This window comes from Plasmodium brasilianum, chromosome 5, assembly GCF_023973825.1.
Source record: "Plasmodium brasilianum strain Bolivian I chromosome 5, whole genome shotgun sequence".
Lineage (NCBI taxonomy): Eukaryota > Apicomplexa > Aconoidasida > Haemosporida > Plasmodiidae > Plasmodium > Plasmodium brasilianum.
Genome location: NC_090118.1, coordinates 1,144,261 through 1,166,460, shown reverse-complemented (window position 1 = coordinate 1,166,460; position 22,200 = coordinate 1,144,261). Strand labels below are relative to the sequence as shown.

The following is a 22,200-nucleotide window of genomic DNA, read 5'->3' as shown; positions in this document are numbered from 1 at the left end:
TACTTTTTGTTTGTTTTATTATCACATCTTTCACATTTTACTTAATTTTTTTGTTTGACTCTGTCACAAAACCATTGTGTATGTTTTATTTATAATTTTATTATGTTCCTTTGTATCAAACTCTTATTGATTTTTTTTTCAATTAATTATAATTATGGAAGTTTGTATATATTATTATTATAGAAATTTAAAATTTTTTTTATTTTTTTATTTTTATTTTTTTAATAATTAAAAATACAAATATATTATAAAAAATAAGTTCAAAAGTTAAAAAAATCAAAGAATGCAAAAAGGGGTGAAGGAAAAATGAGATGAAAAATTATGTACACATAAACGAACATCTGTAGTTTGCGTAACCATATGTACATTTACTGGAAGACGGGTCAAATTTCTTATCACAATAACCATTTTCCAATGACTTTATTGAATCCCTTGCTGGATGTTCTGAATATAGTCATACATAATTGTTGTTATGTTGTTGTAAGCTTGATGTATCTTATTTATCATAAAAATACTCGCATCGTTGTCACTTTTGTTTAATTTTAATCGCTTCCTAAATCAAGATTAGGTATACAAAAAGGGGTGAAAACAAATGTCGTAAGAGGGCAAGGATGATATGATATATTTCCTCCACAAACGATTCGAAAATCGTATGGCATACACTTACATGAACAAGCAAATTAGGAATAAAAGCACATTTTTACACACACACACATATACATACATGAATACATGCATATCCACATACTCATACGCTTTTTTACAAACATAATGAAGGGAAAAAACTTTTTTAGTTTTCATCTCTTTGCTTACTTTAACTTTTCAACTGTGTTGTACTTGAAACAGTTTATGTCTGAGTGCGATAAGCTCAGTATGGAGGAAATTAGCCAGTCACTCTTTTCCCTTAGTAGTAAATATCTATAAAAATGAGAAAAATATATATACCTTTCGATGTCAACATATTAGAATGGAGTATATTAAGGTGAATTATGGTCGTATTGGTTCGTATTGGTTTGTATTAGTTCGTATTCGTTTGCGTTCACTTGTGCTATTTTGTATTTTACGTTTGTGTATTATATCTATGTATACACTACTACATAAATGCATATATACAAAACAACAGATATACACAAATTAATGCACTTTTGAGAAAACATTTCTATATATGTTACTAACCCTTTAACTACCAGCTGAATGTAGGTAAAAATGAAATATTGCTTCTTCTGACTCTTCATGGTTAAAAGCGTAATCATTTCTCGAGTTAGCTTAAAAGGAGCAAGCTCGAAGTTTATGGAGATACCTAAAGAATAATTTAAGCAAGATGGAAGAATAAATATTTTATGTTTTTTTTATTTTACTATTTAATTAAATTGGCGTTTTCACTGTTTTACTATTTTGCTCATTTTCTCTTCTCATTTTCTATTATTATTATTATTATTATTTTGTTTTCCTTCCTCAGCACAGCCTCACAAGGCATCTCTTTATATATACTATAGTATATCTCCTTCACTAGTGCTTGGGGAGTAGAAATTTACCTGGATAAATATTCAAGATATAGCCAAAATCAATGTGAATAATATTGCCATACTCGTCAAACAACAAGTTACCGTTATGCCGATCCTTTACTTGCAAAATAAAAGATAACAAGGAATAGGCAGCCAAGGAACAAATAAAATTTTTCAAAGCATAAATATATGTATTAATATTCGAAAATTTTAGATGATAAAACTTGATTATGTTTTGATATTTCCTTCCTATTTCATGTCTACTTTTTGTATTTGCTAATACTTCAATGACTGCACCAAAATTTTCAAATTTTTTCTTTTTCTTCTTTTTCTTTTTTTTACTAAAAACGCTTAAACTTTTCGTATTTGTAGTACTATGATATTCCTGGATATACAAGTTCAAGTTATTCTGAAAGTGTTCAGAAGAATAAGGATATTTTTTTTCACTATCTTCCCTTATTCCGTCCTTATCTCTAATTTCAGTTTCCGCAATATGATGAAACAAATCCTTTTTGTTCTTACTTTTTTCCTTCTCTTTACTGCTACTTCTACATGAGCAACTTTTATTTTGTTTTTCATCCTTTTTTCTTGTTTGCTTCTTTTTTGCTTTCTTAAATAGGTGGAAGGAGAAGGAGAATTTTCTCTTCCCGTCCGTTTCTTTGTTTACATTAGAAATATCTTCATTTGATTGTTTTTTCCTTTCCCTTTTAATGAATGTTATTTTCTTATGTGCACTATTATCCTCTTCTTCATTTGCGTACACATTGAAATATTTATTTGTTACAATGTTATATGGAAATAAATTATAAAACAACTTATAGTCACTTAGTATGTGAATAAATATGTAAATTATTTGAATAACCAACTTGTCTTGCCTCACGTCATCATTTACTTTGTAAATATAAGATACATCCTCATATTTTTTATTCGAATTGTTCGTTCTATTTTGTTTTTTCTTCCCCTTCACTTCGTCCGCTTTGTATACTTCTCCCACTTCATCTTCACCTCTTTCATTATCTTCTTTTTTCGTTTTGTAAAAATTGCGATGAATTAGCGATTTATCATATACACGCAAGGAGGGAATATTTTTGTTCATACGAGCAATTTTTGCATCAATCGCTGAACTTATTTTTCCTCTTTCACTATAATGTGCACTCGTTTTACTTCTTTGAACTGCATCTATTGTGTGTTCTTCTGCTCGCGGTAATACGAATCCATCATTCCTTTGTTCATGTACATTGGAAGCACCTTTACTACTCGAATGCTCGTCATTACTACAAAAATTGGCAATACTCGTGAAGGAGTTGTTGATGACCATATCTCCCTGTACAATATTCCCTCCTCCCTCTATACTGTTTTTCCTCACAGTGTTACTGCTCATAAGACATGCACTGTTATATACCCCATCGTGGGTATTCAAACTCAGAATTGACTTCGTATCATCAGCAGATACCCTGCTCCTACTCCTTATTGCATACCTGGTTAAAAGAGAATGAAGGTATAAATTTTTCTTCACATTTTGCTTCATACTCTTAAAGCTCAAAAAAATGGGGGACCTTGTTGCAGACATTAGAATTTTTATATCATCTGAGACATGAGATACAATATTATTGCTTGTTAATAATTTTAATTTTTTGATATTAATATTATTTAGCAAATTTTGAATTTCCATGCGTACAAAATCTAGCTGTATCTTTTTATCAAACTGAGAAGCTTCCTGACTCATGCAGAAAATAGTATTATGAAAACGGCATGATTCTAATAGTGCACTTCTATTCTTATGGCACAAATTTTGTAAAAATAATTTTTTAATAAGAGAACACTTTAGAGATAGAACGTGTGTTTTCTTTACATAATTATGGTACTTATGAAAAATAAAATTATTAATATTTAAATAATTTTTGGTAATTCTTTTTTTCCTATTTTTATTATTATTGTCCATGGATGAAGTGAAGGAAGAGGTGGATGATGAGGAAGAGGTTGAGTGAGAGACGTTATTATTTTTCTTCTTCGTCCACAGGAGTAAAAAATCTTTAAAAGGGTTTGTCTTCTTGGCAAATAATTCCTTCTTAAATAGTAAGCAATTTTCAATATTATCCTCAAACACACTTAGCACGCTGTTATTGTTGTAGTTATTTTTATTATTACTGATATTGTTACTGTTACAGATATTGTTATTGCCGTTCGGAAAAGCTACTACACACCCCTCTTTTCCATTATTTAACATTTCACAATACGTTAAATGAGTTAAGTATTCATCTTCAATATATGTGTGCATATTGAGAAAGAATTGATATAAAAATCGAAAGGAGTGAAAGGAAAAGAATATAATAAAAAAAAAAATTCTATTTCCCATATCAACTTTTAAAAATTCAAAGAGTTGTAAATACATTGCATTCGTTATAGTACTCTTCTTATATAGGTATACTAAATTGTTTACAGCTATACTTTTTAAAAAAAGGCTATACTGAGGGTAACTGTACAATATTTTGATAATGTCATTTAAGCTAAATTTATTACAGTGTAAGAAGAGAACATTTGATATAGGTACATATATTAATTTATTTTTTCTCAAATTAAATAGGTTATATTTGTTTATACTTAATTTATTATTTATATTAATGGTAATTATATACTGGTTAAGAATATTAAGTAAATCTTCAAAATGGTGCATACATAAAAATTCGGTTATATTATGTACATTATGATTTAAAAAATTTATAATTTTTACAATAAAGCTATTAAATAATTTATCAGAATTATGTATATGATATTTTAAATAATTTACCAATAAAAAGAGTGAATATTTATTTATGTCACTATTAATTTCTTTCGTATTTGTAGTAAACAAATTTGTATAAAAAGACAAATTTAAATAGGTATATATATATTCTATTTTTTTATAGATCTTATAAAATATGGATAAATTATGTCTATAATAAAAGGAATATAATACTTTTAATAAACTTCTGCCAACCTTTATTTTATAATCCAGTATTTCGAATTTCTTCTTATAACATACATTAAAATTTGGATATGGGGAAGTGTAATTAAATATGTTGTGAATATAATTATTTATCTTTTTCTCTTTATTATTACTATTAAATGTTATGAACAAATTTTTAATCCTTTCGATATTTTCCTCTTTATCATCATCTATTTCAATTTTTAATAACTTCTGTACACTTGTATTTTTAATAGACCTTGACTTATATTTCACAAACAGGTTATTTATTCGTGTGTTGTCATTATTTACCTTTCCTTCGCTGCTGTTTTTTTTTTTTTTACCGAAAAAAAATCTTCTTATATTCCATTTCCCCTCCTTGTACGTATTTCCCCTGTGGCTAATGCTGTATATGTTCTTATGGGAGTAAACATCTTCCCCATCCTTATCACTTGAGTTCTGCTTCCTCTGCTTCTTTCCAATTTTCATCTTTCTGCTAAGCCTCTTCTCGTAACCCTGGGCAGTAACTTTACAACTGTGAAGATAACCCAACGACATCTCGTTTTTCATTTCTTCCCTTTTAGCTAGCTTCTTAACACTAAGGAGGTATCCACTTATTGATAGACTCTTAAATCTCTTGGATGAATTGCTCTTTTCACTATTTTTCGAAAAAAACATTCTTCCATTTTCCGATTTTCCTTTTCCGCCAACTCTTACTTTTTTGCTCATTTCGTCTTTTTTACCCTTTCTCCTTTTTCCTCTCCATTTGGTGCCACTCGTACCGTTTTTTCTCCCCTGTGATTTACTGTCATCCTTTGTATCTACCGTTTCTATAACTGTCCATACTTGCCCTTTCTTTTCATTTTTAGAAATTCCCCTGTTGTTATTATAATTAAATTTGTCATTCTCCCCTGCAAAAGTGTCTTTCTTATTCTCATCTACTTTTTTCTTTCTTCGTACTTTTGTACCCACTTTAAAACTCCTCCTATTATTGGAAATCTTACCATTTTCGGTTTTTCTGGATATAGTCTTTTCGTAAAATTTTTTTTTAGAACAATTACTCCTGAGTAATCCACCATCTTCTTCTCTCTTTTCTTTTTCACAATAAAGTTCCTCACCGTTGTTTTCCTTTAAATCATCCTTATTTGATTTCTCATCGAAATAATTACTACTACTTTGTATTATATTGTCCTTATCGCTTATACTACTATTGCTGACCAGATGCAAGTCATCTTGTTCGCAAGTTTTTCTCGACACATATTTATATTCACTGTTATTACTGTTACTCATATTAGGAACAGTATTAGCACTCGCTTTTGTAAAGCGATCCTGCTTCTTCCTCTTATTCGTCTTCGTTTTCTTCTTTTTCTCACCTGCATAATGAACAGTATGCATGCTATGAGAGTTACTATTATACATGCTTCCACCACAGGAGAAATCGTCCGAATTGTACACATTGTAATCGTCACCATCATCAACATCGTTATCATCAACATCGTTATCATCAACATCGTTATCATCAACATCGTTATCATCAATATCGTTATCATCAACATCGTTATCACTATCATCGTTATCACCATCATCGTTATCACCATCATCGTTATCACCATCATCGTTATCACCATCATCGTTATCATCAATATCGTTATCATCAACATCGTTATCACCATCATCGTTATCACCATCATCGTTATCACCATCATCGTCATCCTCGTCGTAATCCTCATGGTCGATATTATTATTTAAATAATTTTTGTAATTAAAAAACGAGTTACATTGCAAATTCTTGTTGGTCACATTGATGTTAATATTTTTATAACTATCATTACTATTCTTTTTTGTTCCTTTATTTTCCAAACAGACATATTTTATATTATTAAAAATGCACATATCGGTAAATAATTTGCATTTATATAAATTAATATATATACTTTCCGTCAAATGTAAAATACTTAAAATAATAAAGTCATAGTTAAGCAAATGTTTCGTATTAAGAATAATATAATTTTGGTCATTATAAGTACTAACCGAATTAAACTCTTTTTTCTTTTTAAATGTATTATATGAAAATAGATGAAATTTTTTTTTCATGTATTTATACTTATATTTTAATTCTAATATATATACAAGTGCATTGTATATTAAATTACAAATATATATATATTTGTTTATACACATACAACGCAGTTGTTCCTTTAAGTTGTAATCATACACACTCTTTTTGTTCCTCTTCTGATATCTTAACATATACTTGTAAGCGCTTAATATTATCAGATCGTTCTTCGTATTTTTTTGAGAGCTAAAATAATCTGAGTCGTATTCATTTTCTATGCTTTTCTTTCTATCTATATTGCAGTTTGATATGTCCTCCTTACTTGAACTATGTCCTTTTCGTAACTTCCTTCCACTATAATCGTTTTGATTGACAGAAGATTGCTTCAACTTATTCACATTCCGCGCACCTTTGCCATATTCGGTTGGAATGATGTTTTTTCCCTTTCCTTGCATCGTCATAACAGTCATGCTATGATGCTGCTCCTGCTGCTTCTTCTCCTCCTCTTTTTTACTATCCTGATCACTAATTTTACTCTTAAAAATGGAAAAAAAATTGTCCCTGTATTTGCGAAAGATGCTGTTCTTCTGCTCTTCTGCTTTCTCTTCCACCTTCCCATTCATATCCCCATCGTTTGCCTTATTTTGCTCTAGTAATTCCTTATCATTCCTTTTTATTACTTCGTCATAATTTATATAATCCCATTTGTCATTGTCACTACGCGGCATATGATTATCATCAAACCAGGCCTCCTCTTTCCCTCCCATTCGTATTTTTGCACAGTGATTCAATATATGCTTTTCTTTCTCTCCTTCTTCCACCCGTTGATCCTGAATCTCAGCATTGCTTCTCTCGTTTCCGCTGTTAATAAATTCTTCACCATAATTTTTGAAAAATATTTTATGATAATCTTTGTCTTCTCTGTCCTTATTTATACCATTGGTGAAGCCCTCCTGCTTGTCCTTATCCGCATAAGATCTGTAAGCTACACATAACTTGTTCTTATCATGAGTTATTTCTTTATAATACTTTTTCATTTTCCCCCTTGTTATGCTGTAATTTGCTTCTCTAATAGTAGCGTTATTCATACAATCCATACGTTCTGTTCCTTCTTCTCCTCCACTTTCTTTTCCTATTTCTTCTCCCTTTCCTTTTAGCCTTCCCTCCTTTGCACAAACCTGTGTTAGGTCTGGGGGAAACACGTTTTTGTCATGCGTTACAATGGAGTATTTATTGGAGCAGTTTATGCAATAGATATCAGGTAGAATGTTATTAAAATTATGGAAAAAAAAAGATAAGAATATGAAACTTTTCTGTAGTAATAATTTATTATAATCATAAATATCGCTCATACATAAACTACTTACATGATTGTTTATACTAACTAAATTTTCGTTTTTCAATTTATTCTTGGAAATAAAAAAAAGGTACACATTGTAAAAGGTAAAAAAGGAATATGATCTATCTGAATAGAGGAAGTAATTGTATTTATATTTGGAGTACAACTGGACGAAGTAGCTATATGCGTGAAAAACACTAGATGTGTAATTAAAAATTCGAATTAAGCTTAAAAATAAAATACATACAAAATGATAATCAAGTTTTAATAACCTAAAGTTATACAGATAAGCATTATTTATGCTCTGAACAGGTAGAACATCATAAGCATCCTTTATTTTCGTATATCCATGTATATACAGATTTAAAAAAAGGGTAATACTTGATATATCATTAAAACAATCAAAGAGGTAAAATATGTTTTTCATATTCCTACCAAAATTGTTTATCAAATAATTTTTTGTTTTCCTTTTAAATATTTCTTTCAAGTCTTTAAAAGCGTCTTTAAATATATAATCATCATAATCACTTATGCTGTCTTCTGACTCATCATCAATTACACTGTTATTCAGTGAGTTCATTTCATAATAATTACTATATGTACTAGTACACACATGAAGCGGGTTTGAATAATCCATACGCTTCTGTAAATCTTCTCTATGTCCTTTATCATAGTCCAAAGTGCTCTTCTTAAAATATGGACTAAATTGCTTATGTCTAAACTTCTTATAATTATGAAAATACAAATTATAATTTTTATAATGATTTAAATGGTAAAATGTTTTCAAATTTTGTATCTTATTAAATGTATTCATTAAATAATATATATAACAATTTTTAAAAAAAAATTTTATATCCTTCTTTAAAAAAAAATTCCCGTAATTTAGACTTAAAAACGAATTACTAAAAACAAAAAAAAATTCTAATGTAACAACTAAGTAATTGCACAAATAAGGTATATTTAAAATATAAATGTCCACAATTTTTCTCATTAAATAATAATTATAATTTTGCAGCCATTTTATTTTGTACTTAATAATTTTTTTCTTCTTTATATTAATATTTCCATACATTAATATCAAGTGGTTTACAAATACAAATAATAACAACGTATTATTAATAAGTGTTATATATTTATCCAGTATACTCTTGTTAGAGACATTGTTATGTTGTAAGTTATTATACATAACATACAAGTCCATTCTTATATAATCATTTACATAACTCCTAATCATCATGATATCACTTGCAATAAATATTCTTTCTTCTTTGCTAAAAATGGACTTTACACCCATTTCTGCTTTAACTTTCTTTGAGTATTTTTTCTTTAAAGGATAACGGAGTTCACCACGATGAGCACTCCTCTGCGTAAACGAGTTATCAGCTGAGGATTTACCATCCTTCAGATCCTTTGCTAATTGTCCATCCTTTCGGTCCTTTCCATTCATTCCACCCTTTCCATCTTCTCTTCTCATATGGCTAAAATACGCACTTCTACCATTAGGATTCACATTTTCCCCTTCCCCACATTTTCTTGCCCCCTCAAAATGATCATTAAAAATGATGTTGCTTCTAAACCCATAGTCAATTACACTTTCACTCACTCGATTAGATGAACCATCTATGTAGTATAAGTCGTAATGATTTCTTCCTTTATCCACAAAATATGTCGTCTCCTTCTCTGTCACTCCCTCTGCTTCATCCAAGTCCTCCGCTTGTTTTCCCACCTTTCCTTTCATCGCTCTCCCTTTCGCTTCATTTCCTAACTTGTCAATGAGAAAATTCGACACAAATATACTCTTCACCGAAAGCTTTGCCAGAAGCTTCACAAATTTGTAAAAGTAAAAGAAGTAATAATTGAAAAAGGCATACTTGTAATTATATACAGTCAAAATACACGAGAGTGTATACAGAACACATATATATTTATTCTTAATACTTATTTTCGAAACACCTAGGTTGTTTCTAAAGGAACTATTTAAAATGATGTCGAAATTTATGTTGTATATATTTTTATATCTTTTATTGTTCTTTTTAAATATATTATAATAGAAAAAGAAAAAATAAAATTTGAAATTCTTTTTTATTATTTTTGAGATAATGTATATATAATAATTATTTAACATGCTCATATTTAAATTATTTATATTCGTAGCTAGAAAAATGCACATTACAAAATTAATAACGTTCAAGTATTCCTTAAAATGCTTCTCATTGTATAAAACGCGTTTGTTTATTTTTATGTCATATAGGTTATATATATACGTGTTATTTCCCTTTACTTTTTTCAATATTTTGAAGTAGTTTACATCATCATCGATGGTATCATTACTACCATTTGTGGCATTAGTGACATTTACCCTTTTTCCGCTATTTACATTATTCGCTAACTTGGCTCCATTTTCATCATTTGTGTAATTTATTCCATTAATGCTATCTATCCCATTTGCACCGTCTGCGCCATCTGTTCCATATGCTTCATTTTCCTGACTATCAAAAAATTCATTGAAATCCTTGTGGGACTCGAAAAAAAAGGAATTTTTTTTTTGTTTTTTTCTCATTTTCCTTCTGCCCCTTATTATTCTTCTACGGTTAAAAAGAGTGTTCGTTGTGTTTAACGCAGCCAAAGTGATGTTATAATTTTGATAATTTTCAACAATGCTACTAGTGTAATACTTTTTACGAAAGCTCTTCATTCTATTATTACCGTAATTACTTTTCAAATAAGTGACCATATGCTTTGAAATTTTTACACCTTTGGGTAGGTTCTCATACGCCCTCTTATATTTCCTCTCTGCATTATTTACTACGCTCTGATGCTTTTCCCTTCTGACATATTTATCTTTATCGAAAAGATGTGTTTGCCCAATTGTATCTGATAAACGTATATTACTATTACAAATATACTCTTCAGTGTTGTTTTCTTTGTTCAAACCCTTGTCGCTTATCAGTTCATTGCTCTCTAAGAAAACTTCACTCATATTTACCATAATATATCCTTTGCTATCAACTATACCATCAAGTAATTCCTTCGAATTTAAGTTATACTCTTCCTCTTCACTATCTATGGGGTCATGCGCCATGAAATGATGACAACTAGGACTTCTATTCCTGTCAAATGCACTTCGTTTATAACAACGTTCATGATAATGAGAGGACTGTCCTCTTCTCAAGTGCCCTACATGGTTTACGTTAGAACACATAGAATTTCTCCGACTAGATAATTTTGTTCTGTTTTTAACATTAGAGTCCATTCGATTAGACTTACTCCAATCCCACATACGGCGGTTGTAATGATAACCATTATACTTCTTGGTATATTTCTTAACACAAAATATGTAAAATTCATAGTAAAAATATGAATATAAATTTAAAAAAAATTTGCAACAATTTTGCATTTTTAAAAATAACAAATAATTTATAGTTATATATAAATTTACTTTATAAATTATTTTGATCATATTATTTTTTTTCTTATCTATACTATTTTTTAAAATTTTTTTTTCTTCATGAATCATTTTTGAAAAAGCATAATCTTGACTACTTTTTTCTAAATTTTTTAAAAAGCATGTAAGAAACTTACTATCAAATAGGGTATTTAGTTTCAATTTAAATATTTGATCAAAGATGTAATATATGTAGTTCCTTATCATTTTATTATAATTCATTATATTCATAAGTAAAAAGAAAGTAGCATAGGTAAAATTGTAATCATGGAAATTATTCATATCATTTAAAAAAACAAATATTTTATAATTAATTAGTTTCTTCACATTTTTATGTAAAACCTTATTTCCAAATATATATTTATCAATCAAAAAGTACAGGCTATATAATATGTCTTCTTTTTTTCTATTGCATTCTATGTAGTATATTATAAATAGATACAATTTGTTTATATCCGAACAATTTATATTTACCTTATCATTTTTTAACAAATTATTTTCTTTAATACTTTTTAAAATATCAACTTTACAAATATTGCTAATATTATATATGTTTAAATATCTAACACTCAGTATTGGTGTAATTTCTATAATTTTATTTTTGATTTCTTGTATTTCTTTTCTAGTACTAGTAGAATAATCATAATTATTCCAGTAACTACCCTTATAAATTTCGTAATATGCTAATGTGAAATATAACCTATAAAAATGCAATGACAGTGTACTAAGGTATTTATGATACTTTCTCTTATCCTTATAAAGATAATGAAATGTATTACTAAATAAATATATTTTTATCTTATCAATTATTCCTATCATAATATTCCATATTATTTTGTAGTTACTTTTATAAAATATACAATAACAGTTATCTTCCTTCATCCTTTCCATATTTTTCAAAACGTTTCGCTCTACATATCTATATTCCTTTTCTATACCATTCACCATGATTTTGCTAAATTGGACTTTATTAAAAGTACACTCACTGCGATTGTAACCCCTCCAACGCTTTTCCTTACTTTGTGTAACGCCTCTTCGCTTTCCCATACTACGGCTGGACATAATTTCCCTCATGCCTTCTGACCATTTTACGGACTTTCCTCCACCCATATCATGCGCTGCCATTTCGTCAGCTGCTTCTTCCACCATTTCTTCTGCAACTTTTTCCACCACTTCCTCTACCACTTTTTCCTCCGCCTCGTCTAACGACGTGCAAAGCGTGCACCCGTGCACCTCCTTCTGCGCCCTCACGCTTCTATTAATGATGAATACATCTAAGTCAGCTAACGGCTTCCTTTCCAGTAGAGATGTTAGGAACATCAAAAAAGAGCATATGTATTTATATATATTTACATAAGGCATTATAATTTCAAAGCACCTTAATATTCTCAATAGAAAATACTCCAGATTGTCATTCTTTTCATAATTAAAAATACAATAATTATAATTAACAAAAAGAAAGTACAGTAGGTATTTCTCATCATTCTTCTTTCTCTTCCGTGTTTCATATTTCCACTCTTGGGACAAAATGTCACTTATTATTAATTTACTTTTACTTAATTTCCTCCTTTCTTCAATATGGTCAAGGGAAAGCATCGAAAAGTTGGTCATTGGTAGATGGTTATGACTATAATCATCAAATGGTATCGGTTTCATTCTTTTTATTTTCTCTTTTATGTTTAAGGGAAGACTAAAAATAGCCTTTCTGTTTATCTTGTTTTTTTTTAATAAAAAATATTCGTTCATAGTATCATTTAAATTGTGCAAAAATTTTATATTAAATAAAAAATTAAAATAATATTTTTCATTGTCAAAATAACAGCTTTTATAATTTAGCATTTTTTTTAAAAAGGTGTATTTGGAGTAACTATGTTTCTTTTCCATACTTCTAATGAGAAATGTTTTGTTTTTAAAAAATAATTTATTTTTCTCATTCCTTATTTTATTATTATAAAAGCTGAACATACCATTAAATGATGTGATATTATCGATCCAATTGTTGCTTCTCCTTTTCCTAAAACTGTTCTTTACAAATGAACTAAAATTACTAACAAAAATGGCTTTACAATTAAATATATTATTACAGTAATAGTGCATCTTATTTATGTATATATCTAAATAATTCTTACAATTACATTCTATATTATTATACTGAGTACTCTTTTTTTTTTTCTTTTTTTTTCTTAAAAGTGATGATAAAAAAACATTCAATAAAAACGGGAAATAAATGTCTATGTAATTTTCCCCATTCAATTTCCTCTCATTTCTTCGGTATTTTCCTTTATCAACAATTATTTTATCATTTTGTGGTCTATTCAAATTTTGTCCTTCCCATCGATCGTCATTTGTCATCTTGCTTCTCATTACATTTGAATGTATTATGTCTGTTTCATTTTCCTTTTTTTCGAAACTTCCAATCCCCTTTGGAGCATATTCACAAGATCTTTTTTTTCTCCCCCCTCTATAGAGTGCATTTTCGTCTTTCCGACGGTACATATTGCCACTATCCTCAACAGAATCATTCCGGTAAGTTGTACCTCTTATATCGTTACTTTCCGGATATACGCAACTGCCACTATCATCATTTTTCCAAAAAATAAAATTTAATTTAACAAAACTATTTACGCATGTGTATAAACCTGTATGCGCATCCCAAAACAAATTGGTCCTATTCATATTCAACATATTAAAATGATGATCTTGTATCACTAATATGGTAGTCTCATCATGATTGTGTTGCTCCCTCTGTTCATGTGATGTTAACATATTTGTACATTCCTTCTTCATATAAGTATTTTTCTTATTAATAATAACAGTCACTTCTTCCCCCTTCATAATATATGTATGCAATTTATGTTTTAAAAAAAAATTTAGTTTTTCATTATTTTTATATACAATTTCCAAAAATGTAAGAGTATAAAATGACGAATTAACAAAAACACAATCACATATTAAGCTAGTAATGTTATTCATACGTACAATATTTTCGGATCTCTCCAAAAATAGCATTTTATGTACAAAATCAAAATTATTACTTCTTCTGCTGGGATTATCAGTACTAGTACTATTAGAATGAAGGAGGACATTAAAGCCACGAACCGTAGACAGTAATACTATCAGTAGCATGTATATTTCATATATAAAATATATGGAGCTTTGAATTAAGTACAAACAGTAGCTGTTGTTATGGTATATTGCTCTATTTTTTTCCCGTTCATTTGGGCTTGTTGTTATATAAAAAAAAAGAATATTAAAATAATATTCAAACAAATATAACAGTCTATTATAGTATAGATGGTTTTCTTCCGTCTGTTTATTTTTCCTCACAACATAATATAACTCTTGTAATGTTTGATTTGTTATTTTGTTAACGAGATTGTATATATATATACTCAAATAAACTCTGTTCTTCCTCATATGTAGAATTTCGAATAACTTCAGTATCTTTAACAACACTATGCTGTTTACCGTTTCGTACCCCACGCACACGCGCAAGTTCTCTCCGCTTCTCACCTCCCTTGTAGCTTTATTATCGATACTGTTATAGGTTCTGCTATGGGTTCTTTTATAGGATCTGTTGTTGGCTCTGTTGTGGACACTCCTGGCAGCGTCTTCCTCCCCCATTAACACATTTCCATTTGGAGTAACTTCCTTTTTCTTACTTGTGCCCCTTTGCAATGTGAAAGCAATCACTTGTCCACACTTCATTTCACACATATCACGTAAGAAATGTATGTCTACTGTGTTCTTCACTATAGTTAACAAAGATAAATTATAAACGACATTCTTACTGTTATTTAGGAGGTACTTTTCTGAGTACTTTAAAATTTTTAATTTTCTAATATAGTTGTATAGAAATATGAGAAAATTTTTGTAATAAGTAACTAGTATCTCCTTGTCATGCGTGTTACCATTTTGTTTTTTCAGATATATTCCATATTTGTCTAGTAAAACATTTATCACATTATATACATAATCATAAAAACAAATAAATAATTTCTCACTATTTCTATTTTTCTTTATATGCGTAAACAAATTAATAATCAGAAATATATACTTTGAAACGGTATAAAATTTTTTTTCACTTAAAATTTCATATAATTTAAATTTGTATATATTAATAAGAAATGATATTAGCATATTTATATAACACAAATAAAATAATTTTTCATATATATTACTTTGTTCATTTAAACATATATACTTTTGCAAATTTATAAATGTTAGTATATGTACATAATATAAAAAAAGTTTTATTGAATTATTTTTTTTTATATTCCTATTTAACGACACAAAATAGGACATATGCAAAATTATGTAACTCAGATATAATTGTAGCTTGCTTAATTTAATGCTATATTGTATATCTATTTCCTTATTCTCCTCATAGTAGTATTTTCCTCTTCTGCTTGCAATAACTTTTTTCTTAAAGATGTTTATCAAATTATCTTCAAAAAGTGGTAGTAAGCTCAGGTATAAAACCAACACATCCTTCCCGTGCCTGTTATTGGACGAGGAAAAAAAAAAAAATTTTAAATTAAAAATTAAAAATTATAGACATATATGCATATACACATATATATATGATTTAATAAGTATGCGATGATATCTTTTCCTATTGGTACTTTATATGTCTCTCCTCAAGCGCGTTGCATAGATAAAAAATAAGAACAGTCTTATTTTTGCTTCCATTCTTTTTGCATCTTATGTATTTAAGTATACTGGATATATTGGTGTCTTTAAAAGTCTAAAACAAAAAAAAAAAAAAGCAGAAAAGTCAATTACTGAGTACATATAAGTTTAATGTACAAGTACTAAAGTTGTAAACACGTGAATATAATCGAGAGTACCCACGAGATACCAATAGAATAAAACGCAAAATATGGTATCTATCTTTGAACAGTAGTGCAGTTATATATCGAAGAATTGGATATTTTCACACTATGAAAAAATAGCCATGTATACACATATACACGTATACACACATATTAAAGAAAATGCAGTACTACAGATGCATGTAAATGCTCTTTCTTAAATGCAAATAATTACGTTAGATTTCATCTTGATTTCATATTTCCCCATATTTCATTTATTCTTGACATATATGCTTTATCCTTTGAGGGATCAATTACAAATAAGCTATACTTTTTTTTTCTTTTTTAATTATTCATTTAGTCAAATAACATAACAACGACATAAATAAGGGGAGTTAGAAAGGTCATTAAAACCCCCATGCACACACGAAAAAAAAAAAATAAATAAAATAAAAAAATAAATAATAATAAATAAAACAACAAAATGAAAAAAACGACAAGTTAAAAAAAACAAAAAAATGATAATAAAAACAAATCATTTAGCAGACACTTTAAATGACAAACGGGAACTCATAGCATGGCGCCATCACGACATGCTAAAATAATCAAAGGATAGCGTTATAATATTACAACATAAACAATTTGCAAAAGGGCACATAGCAAATCAATAAAATAAACAAAAATTCACAATAAACAAGAACAAATGACAGTCATTAAACAGATTAACAATATGAGCAAAGTTAAAACATAAAAAATAATTTTATCAAAAAAAAAAAAAAAAAGGGCTTCTAATTATTAAAAAAAAATCCCGACTGCGCGGGAAAAGCCTAAGCAAACTAACTTAACTGTCAAGAATATTCTTATTACAAAAAAAAAAAAAAAAGAAGAAACAAAAAGAAAAGAAAAAGAAATAATATCACTCTGTTTTTGTTCTTTTCTTCAAAAAGAATCCCATATAATACTAATTCTACGTTAAATACATTTTCTCTCTTTTTTTTTTTTTTCATACAACATCTACATACAAGTATATGGTCCAAATGAAAATAATTATGTCTTTACTATATAACATAGAAATGCACTAATGCACCATCCTTTTTTCATTTGTATTCTATATACATATATACTTACATATATTTATGTATTCATGTGATGGGAGCATATATGATACAGACGTTCGCTAAGTCCAATTTTTTCTTTTCTCATCGTTTCTTTAAATTCTGATAAAATTTTCTACATACGATTACTTTAGTTACCATTTTTACATGAGCTTTTAAACTATGAATGTTTGTCTTTCCGTTCATTATATTCTTATGAACTAATATGCATTCGTATGTGATTATACACATACATGTGCCCATATACATGCACGTGTGAATTTCATTAAGCATATATATATGCAATTATGTACATTTTGTATATATATGTATATATCCGTGTATATATGGGTATATATGTGTATATATGTATATATCTGTATATATATGGGTATATATGTATATATCTGTATATATATAAGTATATATAGGTATATATTGATATATATAAGTATATATGTTTACATATATGTATATATAAGTGTATATATGCGTACATGTGTGTACATATGTAATTATGCAGATATATACTGAAACTGAAGTTGCTACATTTCAAACTCGTATAATTTCAATTTTTCAAAATTTTGAATTCTCTATTAATAATGGATACAAAAGTACACAGGTTTTCGTTTAAAAAGAATATATTTATCATTTTATATGATAATCGAAACAATTCGAAGTTCTAAATATGAAGGGAAAAAGAGGTTAATTAAAAATTATTTTTTTTTAAAGTGGAGGGGCAAGAATTAATTTCTATTTTTTCCTTTTTTGTATTATGCATATATATAGGTATATATATGTGTATATATATGTATATATTTATATACATGCATATCTATATGTATGTATTTTTATATTATGTATATGTATATTATGCATATAAAATTTTACATATAGTGCAATTTATGTATTTACATTTTTCTTTCCCCTTTTTTGAGGTTTTCCTGGTTCATTTTTAAATTACATTATTCATTTTATTTTGCATGTTTTCATAAACAATTAAACGTTTATTCGCTTGTTTAATTATTTGCGTATTTTCTGTTTATTTTTCCGGTCAACCAGTGTTTACTATATTTTTTTTTTTTTTTTCATTGTTACGGTTACATTTTCTTTCTGCTCTTTGTAATTAATAGCATACCAGAAGTTTTTAAAAAAAAAAAAAAAAAAACGCAATTAATAATAACATTTTAACAGTATGCCTATAACATTATGCTTTAAATAATTTAAAAAAAAAAAATAACGAAAAGATTCTTGCAGCGTATACATAGAGTTAAAGTTGTAAATTATATCACAGTAAACATTGTACATAAATATATATGTACGTATGTAAATTTGTACATATGTATAAATATACATTAATATGATTACTTAATCCGCGCCTTTTTTAAAATAACAATTAATTCTTTATAAAAAAAAGCAACAAAGCGACTAATTAAAGGTGGTACTTTATAACACTTGATATACTTATATCTTCTATTCGCGTTACAAAATTGTAAATGAATACTTTAAGCCTTATGAGCCTAGAAACGCATACTTGTTAATATTATATAATATACGTTTATTTACCCATAAGGGTGTAATATAGAGCTATGTTTATGTTTCTCTGATTGAACGAAAGAACAAAAAAAAAAAAAAAAAAATGAAAGAGATAAATGAAGAGTCTGAAAGTAACAAAGAAACGAATGAGAAGGAAGGGCAAAACAACAACAGTAATAATAGTAAGAAAGGAAAAAACAATTACGATAAAATGATTGAAGAGATAAAAACAGAGAATAGTAAGTGTTACATATCAGTAATTAGTGAACCATTATTAAAAAAAAAGTATTATAAATACTTTTTAAAAATTCTGGATTACACATACTGTGCTAAGGTAAACATATCACATATAATAAAAACAAATGAAAATTTAGATGAACAAAGAAAAAAAATATTAAAAACAAAATTTTTAGTAATAGGATTAAGTCAAGTTATTAAAGCTATAAGAAAAGGAATGCAAGGTATTGTTATTATAGCTGTCGATATATACCCCATTGATATTATTTGTCATATACCCGTATTTTGTGAAGAACATAATATTCCATATACTTTTGTTACAACAAAAAATAAGTTAGCACATTTATGTAAATTAAAACGATCAATTACTTGTTTATTTATAATAAACCCAAATAAAGATCATATTTCCATATTTGAAGACACAATAAATCAGTACAATAAGAAACAAAAAATTAATAATTATTCCAAGCTCTACGAAAAACTATTAGCAGCTGTCAAAAAAAATCACCCCTTTTTTCAGTCATAGATCTACACATAATTTGCGTTGGGGGGAGGGGGGCCCATTAAACTAATTTACGTCTAGCAGAACGATTTGTACTCGCAACTTCTTTTTTTATTAACGTTAATAATGTGGGAAAAAAGGAACGGGCGGACAAGCGAACGAAAGAACGAACGAATGCACGAAGGAACGAAAGAAATTTATATCTTTTATTCGTAATTTTGGTGCATTGCGTCAATATTACATTCTACTTCAGCATATGTTTTTTTTTTTTTTTTTTTTTTTAACCCCCATTCTTTCTCATCCTTTTTTTTGTGTATTTGAGATTTAGCAGTGTACAATAATTTATATTGACAATTACAAAAAAAAAAAAAAAAGGGGAGGTTAAATAATGATTATTTCAAAGTCAGCACTAAAATGTTAACTGGTGTTTGTTGCTCATATGCATTATTACTCTTACTTATCACCTTTTTAATTTGCCGTATTTATAAAATTTATCTATTTTTGTTAATTAACATCCACTTGCAACTTTATTCATAGTATTCTGTATTCATTTTTACTTTTAAACATATTAAATTAATAAAATTTGAAATAACGTATTTTTGCAAAATCTTTAAAAAGTTAAACAACATATTATAATGAAACACACATTTAAATATAGCAGCAATGTTAGGTGAAATAAAAAAAAAATACTTAAGTATTTACAGAGGTGTAGAAGTTTATACATACATATATATACATATGTATATATATATATATATATTTTTTTTTTTTTTGTATTCATTTATATGTTCAAATATATTACCACAAAGCCTAAATATACATTAAAAAAAATAAAAAAAAAAACACCTTGCTTCAATTCGCAAAATTGATTTACCAAACCAGGGGCATAACAAAACAGAAGTTAAGCGTTACTGCAATAGCATACTGCTAATGTGTGTTAAATTTATATATGCATAAATGTATGTATGGGTATACGTACGTGTATGCCTATATGAGTATCCATATTTATATCAATATGTAGGCATATATATATATGCCTCCCCACGGGTAATAAGCGACCCCCCGAATTAGAGAAGCAGAAAAAAAAGGAAAGAGCTTAAATAATATGTCACAATGTTTACGCGTGTATATATAATAGTATAAATATAAGTATATGTATATATATTATGCCGCATATGTTTGTATGTACTCATCCCCACATATTTCTTCCATTTTATGTTGCCTTTTTTTTTTACCTTTCCCCTTCCCTCACCCTTTTTAATTAACTAAAAAAAAAAAAAAACATTAAGAGGACGAAATAGCTTAAAAAGTGGAAAATATCACTAGAATTAGTATTATCATAATGATGAGGTTTTTGTTGTTTCCTTATATTACTTTCGTAACTCTGTTGTTTATTTTTTTTACTAAAGGATTCTAAATAATTTAAAATATTATAATTCGATTTATTTTTTTCTTCTATTAAATAGTCAGATGTTGAGGGGAAAAAGTATAACCAATTTTCAGAAAAAATGTCATTTTGTTCTTTTTGTAACTTTTTAATATCATTTATATTTTCTATTTCTTCTGTTAAAGTTTGATTTAAAGATGCAATATTATTTAATAGTTGACTTTTAATATCTTTTAGTTTTTTGGACTTTTCTTCTATGTCATTTACTGACTTTAACCAAGTATGAATATCATTTTGTAGTTTTTTTGAATTTTCTTCTAACAAATTTATTTCTTCATAGCTTTTTTTCTCTGTATCTAATTTTCTGTTGTTATTTATTTCTTGTAAAATGTATTTTCTTAAGCTATCATCGTTATTATCCTTCTCCCCTTTTCCATTTGTACTATGATTATTCTTATCTGTCTTATTACTACTATTCTGATCTTCAACTTTTAGTATATCCCCTTTTGAATATGCTTTACTACTACTATTACTACTATTAGTACTACTATTATTACTATTACTACTACTACTACTACTATTTTTTAAATCTTTGTGTAATTTCCTTAGCTTGTCCATATGATCCTTCAAATCATTGTCATTCACATTGTGATGGTTAATGTTCATTTCAAGTTTTTTGTGCGAAATGGCGTTTCCTTTTTCTACTTGTTGTATGTTGAATCCTTTGTTCTCTTTCACCTCTTTTGAAAGAATAGCATCCACTGTCATTTTGTCTTTGTCATTTAACATTAATTTATTACATTCAACGATTAAATTTATTGAAAGAATTATATTTATTATTAAAATACAAAAAAAAGAAAAACCGCAATTCATTATAATATTAAAAAGGGGAAAATCTAAAAAAAGAAAAAGATGGGAAAATAAAAAGAAAACTTTACATTTCTGAAAATTCATAGGGACACTAAACGTATTGTCCGTTACGTGAAGACGAATACAACATACAGCAGTGCGTACATACATACTAACATAGTAACATACATTTGGTTATAAATTAGACAGTTTCCTTCTCTTTATTTCGGAAAACGGTGGTAGGCAAAAAAAAAATAAATAAATAAATAAATTAAAAAGTAGAGATTACTGAATAAAATAGAGCAAAATAGAGCAAAATAGAGCAAAATGGAGCAAAATGGAGCAAAATGGAGCAGAATGTAGAAAAATGTAGAAGAATATAGAAGAAACAAAATTTGCAAAACCTTCCTTCATATTCAAAAACAATTAATCTGCGCTTCACTGATGGTCGTTAAAATGCCCTTCATTAAACTATTAATAAAATTTGAATTT

At 27.6% G+C, this 22,200-nt stretch overlaps 3 protein-coding genes across 3 annotated transcripts; 1 reads left to right on the top strand and 2 right to left on the bottom strand.

The window, feature by feature from the left end:
* Nucleotides 1–420: 420 nt before the first annotated feature.
* Nucleotides 421–16,350, bottom strand: MKS88_001510 (phosphatidylinositol 4-kinase; the record flags this gene model as incomplete). Its single annotated transcript, XM_067214441.1, has 6 exons — nt 421–553; nt 814–918; nt 1,177–1,300; nt 1,536–15,790; nt 15,915–16,036; nt 16,339–16,350. The coding sequence occupies 6 exons, from the start codon at nt 16,348–16,350 to the stop codon at nt 421–423; spliced, it is 14,751 nt and encodes a 4,916-aa protein (XP_067074876.1).
* Nucleotides 16,351–18,836: 2,486 nt separating this feature from the next.
* On the top strand, nt 18,837–19,496 carry MKS88_001509 (60S ribosomal protein L7ae/L30e; the record flags this gene model as incomplete). Its single annotated transcript, XM_067214440.1, has 1 exon — nt 18,837–19,496. One exon carries the CDS (start codon nt 18,837–18,839, stop codon nt 19,494–19,496), a length of 660 nt encoding a protein of 219 aa, XP_067074875.1.
* A 1,237-nt stretch (nt 19,497–20,733) lies between these two features.
* MKS88_001508 (apical merozoite protein) lies at nt 20,734–21,648 on the bottom strand (the record flags this gene model as incomplete). Its single annotated transcript, XM_067214439.1, has 1 exon — nt 20,734–21,648. One exon carries the CDS (start codon nt 21,646–21,648, stop codon nt 20,734–20,736), a length of 915 nt encoding a protein of 304 aa, XP_067074874.1.
* Nucleotides 21,649–22,200: the final 552 nt, after the last annotated feature.